The sequence below is a fragment of the Plasmodium reichenowi genome, chromosome 3 (assembly GCF_001601855.1).
Source record: "Plasmodium reichenowi strain SY57 chromosome 3, whole genome shotgun sequence".
Lineage (NCBI taxonomy): Eukaryota > Apicomplexa > Aconoidasida > Haemosporida > Plasmodiidae > Plasmodium > Plasmodium reichenowi.
The window spans coordinates 692,216-700,082 of NC_033648.1; the positions used below are offsets into that span (position 1 = coordinate 692,216).

At 19.0% G+C, this 7,867-nt stretch overlaps 2 protein-coding genes across 2 annotated transcripts in view; both read left to right on the top strand.

Annotated features, from left to right (window-relative positions):
- Positions 1 to 2,085: 2,085 nt before the first annotated feature.
- On the top strand, positions 2,086 to 6,174 carry PRSY57_0318700 (kinesin-8, putative; the record flags this gene model as incomplete). The annotated part of the gene is made up of 1 exon (XM_012905811.2): positions 2,086 to 6,174. The coding sequence occupies one exon, from the start codon at positions 2,086 to 2,088 to the stop codon at positions 6,172 to 6,174; it is 4,089 nt and encodes a 1,362-aa protein (XP_012761265.2).
- Positions 6,175 to 7,654: 1,480 nt separating this feature from the next.
- The window catches only part of PRSY57_0318800 (RNA-binding protein, putative), a gene marked incomplete at both ends in the record, with an annotated part of 1,736 nt that continues 1,523 nt past the window's right edge, over positions 7,655 to 7,867 (top strand). The window contains one exon of the mRNA XM_012905812.2: positions 7,655 to 7,775. Coding sequence (XP_012761266.2) covers positions 7,655 to 7,775 — 121 coding nt within the window. The remainder of the gene's footprint in view (positions 7,776 to 7,867) is intronic.

Consider the following 7,867-nt stretch of genomic DNA (forward strand, 5'->3'; position numbering starts at 1 on the left):
ATTTAAATTGTACATATATTATTCATATGTAGTAGACTTATCATAAATTTTTTTTTTTTTTTTTTTTTTTTTTTAGTTATTCATATAAATATTAATTTTATTTTGATTTATTTATTTTTTTATTTTTTTGTTAAAATTGAACATATGAAAATTGTTAGAAATATCATTATTCTACTCCTATATATTCAGGATGTAATTAATGTTGAAAAAATATATAAAAATAAAATGTGTATGATAAATATTCTACTTGCCATAATATAATAATATACAGAGTTGTTATATATAGGATAAAATTATTATCCTATATATATATATATATATTTACATATATATTTAAATGTATATGTTTATAAATTTCATGACATACATTAATTCCTATTTTTAACAAAGAATTATGAGGTTTTTATGAAATATAAAAAGAATATATAAATTTATTCTTGCAATTACACATGATCGATTATTTTTTTTTAAAAAAGCTCTTTTTCTTTTATCTATATAATAATTGCTTTTTAACAAAAATAATTTTATAATAAAAACCAAAATAATATATTAAAATGTATAGTATATATATATATATTATATATAGACACAAGATATACGAGGATTCTTTGTTTTTTTCTTTTTCTTAGTAAATATGTAAGAATAGAAAGTGTATAAATAATAGTATATACATTTATTATAAATTACACATACAAAAAAAAAAAAAAAAAAAAAAATAATAAAAAAATAAAATAAAAATAATTATTATAAATATCAGTGCACACATTTCTACGCAAAGTAGAAATATATTATGTTTAAATAAAATAAAATATTTTTTAATATATTTCTATAAATAATAACATGTATATATTTTTTTATTTTATTTTATTGTATTTTTGAATTTATGCTTTATATTTGTCAATATAGAGATACTATGATGCATAAGGCATATTTATATTTTTATTTTCTTTTTTCCAGAAAAGTGGGAAGAATTTTTTTTTTTTTTAAATATATAAATATGAATCCTTACATATATATATATATATATATATATTATAAGATGTGAAATACCTGTCTAGAATAATAGAAAGGTTATATGAGATATAATTATATATATATATATATATATATATATATATATGTATAATGATACATATGTAGAACGCAAAAAACTCTAAATCATTACATATACATAAATACATATACGTATATATATTAAATTTCTTCTCTTATTTTATTTTTTTTTACTTTTTTTAAAATACTTATTAAGAATTATATTAAAATGTATCTCCTCCTCATTCCTTTCTTTTAAATATTTGTTTATATATTTTCATCTTATTTATTATTTTTAATATTATTATGTATTGTTAATTTATAAATGTTTCAATAATTATAAATATATATATTGCTGTGGAATTCCCTTTTTCTATATTTGTTTTTATATAGGATGAATAAATTTGGAAACTTTGATTTTTTGACATAAAGAAATATGAGATTATATATATATATATGTAAAATATGTGTAGGATGCAATTTTTTTATATTTTTTTCTTTTCTTGTTGCTTGAAATCATATATTTATCTTTATATAAATTTTTTTTCTTTTTTTAAAAGTTACTCTCCTTTTTACTTTATATTGTATATATTTGTATCATAGTTAATATATTTAAAGAATAATATGAACATAATTTTTTTTTTTTTTTTTTTTTTTTGGAAAAATATAAAAATATATATATATAATATATATATTATTTATTTATTTAATAAATAATATAAACAAAAGTATATATGTTTTATATTTATAATTTTTTCATTTAACTTATATTTTTTTTTTTTTTTTTTTTTTTTGTTAATTCTCCAAGGACAGTTTATTTTTGGTAGTATATTATTTTTTAATATATATTAAAAATATATATAAATATGTATATATATATATATATATATGTATATATTCAAATGTGCATGTAAAAAAAAAAAAAAGGCAATATTAAAGTAAGCACAAGTATAAATATATATATATATATATATATTATATAGTGCCAATTAAATCGTTATTAAGAAAACTAAAAATGCTTATACACATATATAATATATATATAAAGTATGTATGTATGTATATATACATATGAGCACAAATGAGATTAATAATTTATTAAAAAAAAAAAAAATGCATAGACCAATTTGTAATAAAGTTCAATTGAATAATAATGATGAGAGTAATAAGGTAAATGATATATGTATTTATAATAGGGACTTTCCTCCTAATATAAATAAAAATAATATGATGATAAATAATAATAATAATAATATAAAAAAAAAGAATAATAATTTTTTATGTGCACAAAATAAGAAAGGAGATAAGAATATTATATGGATACGTAATAAAGAAAGAAAATCCATTATAAAAAAAAAAAAAATAAGTAATGATACCACAAAATATATAAATAATAATATTAAAAAAAAATCCATAAGTTGTACTGAGAAAGCAAGTTGTGTAATTAAACATAATTCTTTTATTAATAAAACAAAAAAATTTGGAAGACTAATTAAGGAATACGACCCATTAAAAAGTTCAAAAAATATAACAAATATTCCTCATATGAGAAAAACAAAAAATTTGAATGATCCATTTTTCTTAAATAATTATTATTATAATAAAGAAGAAAACAATCCCATCATTATTTGTAGTGATGAGAAAGAAAGAAAAACTAAGATATATAGTACCAATCATCACACCAATAATATATTAAATTATAATGATCATACATTAAAATTAATTTGTAATATCACTGAGAACAATAAAGCTATTTTACATTCAAATAAAAATAATATACAGAAAAATAATATTTTAATGCCATCATATATGCAAAAAAAAGGTACGCATATTAGAGAGACTGTTAAAAATGTGTATCCGAATATAAATGGTGAGCCTAGTACCAGTGGGGAGAATATAACCAATGGCGAGAATATTATAAATGGACAGTATGATGCATTGAGAAATATGTCTTTAAACAATTATGATCATCAACATAATAATATTATGAACAATATATCTAATAAATCTAATAAAAACAAATTATTCGTACTGAACAATAATAATAATAATAATAATCAGGATGTGATTGAAAATATGAATGAATATCCGATCACTTCAAAAAATATATATGACAGTATATATATACCCCAAATAAATATAAAAAATATTATAAACTCAGAAGAAATTAATAATAATAATAATAATAATAATAATATTAATTATAATAATAATCATAATTATACCAATATTCATAATAATAATAATTTGAATAGCAATCCAACGAGTAGTGTTACTTCCAAGAAGAACGAAAATAACAATTTGATTAATACATTAAATGCTTACTCAAATGTCAAAGTTGCTGTTCGTATAAAACCTATAGGAGAATCAGAAGAAAATATTGTATCGATTTTTAATAAGAATTATGTTTTAATAGAAAAAGAAAATGAGAAAGAATGTTATTTACTCTCCCAAAAAAAGAAACAATCAACATATGTTTTTGACTCCGTTTTTGATGTTAATGCCACACAAGAAGAAGTGTTTTTTCAAACAGCTAAACCATTAATACCTCATGTTTTTAAAGGCATAAATTGTACTGTTTTTGCATATGGGGCTACAGGATCAGGAAAAACATATACCATGCTTGATGATAAGAATCAAAATGGTATTGTACAATTATCTTTATTAGAATTATTTACTATAATAAATGAAAAGAAATGTAGAAATATAAAAATACTGATGAGTTTTTTGGAAGTATATAATGAAACTATTCGAGATTTATTAGGAAAGGAAAAAAACAAAACATTAGAAGTTCAAGAAGATGTTGCTGAAGTTAAAGTTAGTAATTTGTGTGAAATTGAAGTTAATAATTATGAACAAGCTATGTTATTAATAAATGAAGGTGTGAAAAATAGAAAGATGTCACCTACGAGAGCAAATAAAGTATCTAGTAGATCTCATGCTATTTTACAAATTTATGTTTATAATGAAATTTTAGATGATAATATGAATACTATAAGTTATAAAGCGAAATTATGTTTTGTAGATTTAGCAGGTTCCGAAAGAGCTAGTGCAACTTCAAATAAAGGGGAGCGATTTAAAGAAGGATCTTATATTAATCAGTCTTTATTAGCCTTAGCTAATTGTATAAATTCTTTAGCATCTAATAGGAATATATCGAAAGTAAGAGTTAAATATAGAGATAGTAAATTAACCCATTTATTAAAAAATTCTCTTGAAGGCAATTGTCTAGTTGTAATGATCGCAAATATAAACCCTTCTAGAACATCCTTTCAAGAATCTAATAATACTCTTAAATACGCTTTCCGTGCTAGAAATATTAAATTATGTGCTACAGTACAAACAAATGATAATAAAGAAAGTGATATAGAAAAAATTTTAAAAAAAAATGAAAATTTACAAAAAGAATATGATAACTTATTAGGAAAATATACTAATTTGAAAGAGTTCTTTTTCATAATTAATGTTATAAATCAATTATATAAAAAACAAATTTCATGTTATAAGCTAATAGAGAACATTTCTGATGATATGTCTTCTATGGAATTAAAACAAGATATTACTATGTATGATCAACTTGTCAAAATGAAGTCGGATGAATATAGAAAGAAAGTGGATTCCTTGAAAGATTTGTACCAAGAGGAAAAACAGTTTCTTAATAATTTATTTGATACCTTTCTTGAAAAAAACCTAAATTATGTCATTAATAGTAAGAATGTAAATGACAACAATAAATCCTTGCTGGAGGAAATGATTTTTTTTAAGCACAATGAGAATAAGGTGAATGAAAATTTTTTAGTTAATGAAAATGTTGTGGATAAAAATAATGTGCTTAACGGAAATGTTATGGTTGATGAAAATGTTATGGTTGATGAAAATGTTATGGTTGATGAAAATGTCATGGTTAACGAAAATGTCATGGTTAACGAAAATGTCATGGTTAACGAAAATGTCATGGTTAACGAAAATGTCATGGTTAACGAAAATGTCATGGTTAACGAAAATGTCATGGTTAACGAAAATGTCATGGTTAACAAAAATGCCATGGTTAACGAAAATATTGTGGTCAGTGAAAAGCATAAGGTCGGATTATCTGCCGAAGGTAAAAGTGAATCTCATAATAAAAATAATAAGGGTGATATAGAAGATAATGATAAGGATACTATTAAAGATAACCATAATAATAACAATAGCAGTGATAATAATGATGATGAATATCAAAGTGCAAATTCACCAGTTGAATCTGATATTGTAAAAAAAGAAAAGAAAAAAAAAATTCCAATAAATATGGAAACAAAAAAAAAAAGAACTACTAATGACACAAAAGCTCCAATACATAAACCCCCCTATGATATTAACATTGTAGGAATATTAAACAAAGAAGATGTATCAAATAAAATTAATGATTATAATACAAATAAAAACATAGAAAAAAATAATTATGAAAAAAAAGATGAATATAATCCATTCCATAATAATCTAACAGATATGCAAAATTCTATATTATATAATATTATTAATAACAATGTAGAAAACTCACCACATTCTCCCAGAATGAAAAAAAATGTTGCAAAGATGTTATTAAAGGGGAATTTAAATACAGCCAATTTTATCTTGGATGGAGATACAATTAAAAATATGAACAGCAATAAAATTTCGGATAAACATAATATGAAAAGTAATAACATTCTCAATAATGAAAATGGAAAGATAAATGACAAGTCGAAGAAATGCAAAAATACAAACAATAATGATAATAATAATAACAATGATAACAACAGCAACGATAACAATAATAATAACAATAATAATAATAATAATAATAATAGTAGTAGTAGTAGTGCTAAGGTAGACGGCATAAATATTTTTAACACTTCAAAGACGAATGAACATTTACATACATTTAGTGGTGTATATAAATTAAATGTAAATGATGAAATTAAAATAGAGATCCATAAAAAAGATATGGAAAAAAAGGATATTCATTTGACTAGTATAGATACCATAAGTAAAATTCATGCTACAGACTTATTAAAAGAAAATAAAAGGAAATTAGAAAATTTTCAAGAAAATATAAAACATGAACATAAGGATGAAGTTTCTTTATATGTAAAGAAAAAAAAAATTAAAAAGAAAATGTAAAAATTAAAAAAAAAGAAAAGAAATGAAAAAGTTTTCTTCTTAAATATTATGAACAAATGGTTCATTATATATATATATATATATATATATATATATATATATATATATATATGCATTTCCTTTTTTACAATATGATTATCAATATGAAACTATGCATTATATTTTAAGTTAATGAACAAATTATTTAACTTATTTATATTTATATTTATATTTATATCTATATCTATATATTTTTTTATTTTTGTTGATTAATTTATGAATATATTATTATATATATATATATTTTTTTTTTTTCTGATGAATATACACAAAAAAAATATATATTATGTTCATTAAATTATATATATATATATATATATATATATAATATGTATATATAAGTGTATATATTTTATTCTTATTTTTTTTCCTAAATGTGATCTTGAGAAAAAATAAAATCAATGATTCTATACACAATTATTAAAAAAAATGATAAAAAACTAAAAGATAGAGAGAAGGAAAATAATCACAATAATTTGTAAAAGCTTTTCTTTTTATGTATTTTTTTTTTTATATTCACGTATAATACATGATACTTATGAATACCCCCATTATTAGGTTAATACTTGTATTTTTTTTTAAACTTATATATCTCATTTAATAATTCTGTCTAATGAATACATTAAAATATGATTGTACATTTTATTATATTATATTATATTAAGTCTTGTTATTTTATAAATAAACCTATACTTTTTTTTTAATATATTAATAACGAATTAAAACTGATATAAAATTTAAGAATTCCGTTAATATATATAATTTTCTAAGTCCTTTAAAATAAAAAAAAATAAATATATTATATATAAATATATAAATAAATAAATAAATATATATATATATATATATATATATATATACGTATTGACCATATAGAATATATTTTATTTTATATTATGGTTTTATTACATGTTTATATATTATATTTTATATAATGTTTTATATATTTTTTGCTTGTTATTTTTACTTTTACAATTATATATATGAAGGATTATATATTTTATTATATATTATAAATCATCTGCGCATTTATAATATTATTTGTTATATTCACGTTTTATATAATAAATAAATTACACGGCAACATAATAAAATACATACATATAATAATATGTACATATAATTATATATATGTTTTTATACTTCATAGAATATATAATCATTCCTTTGAAGTTTATATAAATTACAAAAGTTCCGAAATATATTATTAGGAAATTATATATTTTATATATATATATATATATATATATATATATATATATATAGATAATAAAGGATGATCATATAAATATATACATAATTATATATATATTATTTATTTTATGATATTTTATTATTATTATTTTTTTTTTTTTTTTTGTTAATTCATGTAAGAAAAAAAAAAAAGAAGATATAATATGAAAAAAAAAAAGAAAACAGTTGTTGATAATAGAAACTAATTATGGGATTATTTGATAAAATAAGGAATATTGAAAAATTAAATGAAGCAGAATTAAAAAATATTGGAAATAATGATAGTTCATGGCACGATCAATATAGAGATTCGAGTTATATTTACATAGGTACAGACATAAAAGATGGATATAGAGAAAAAAAAAAAAAAAAATATATATATATATATATATATAATATATGTTTTTTTTTTTTTTTTTAG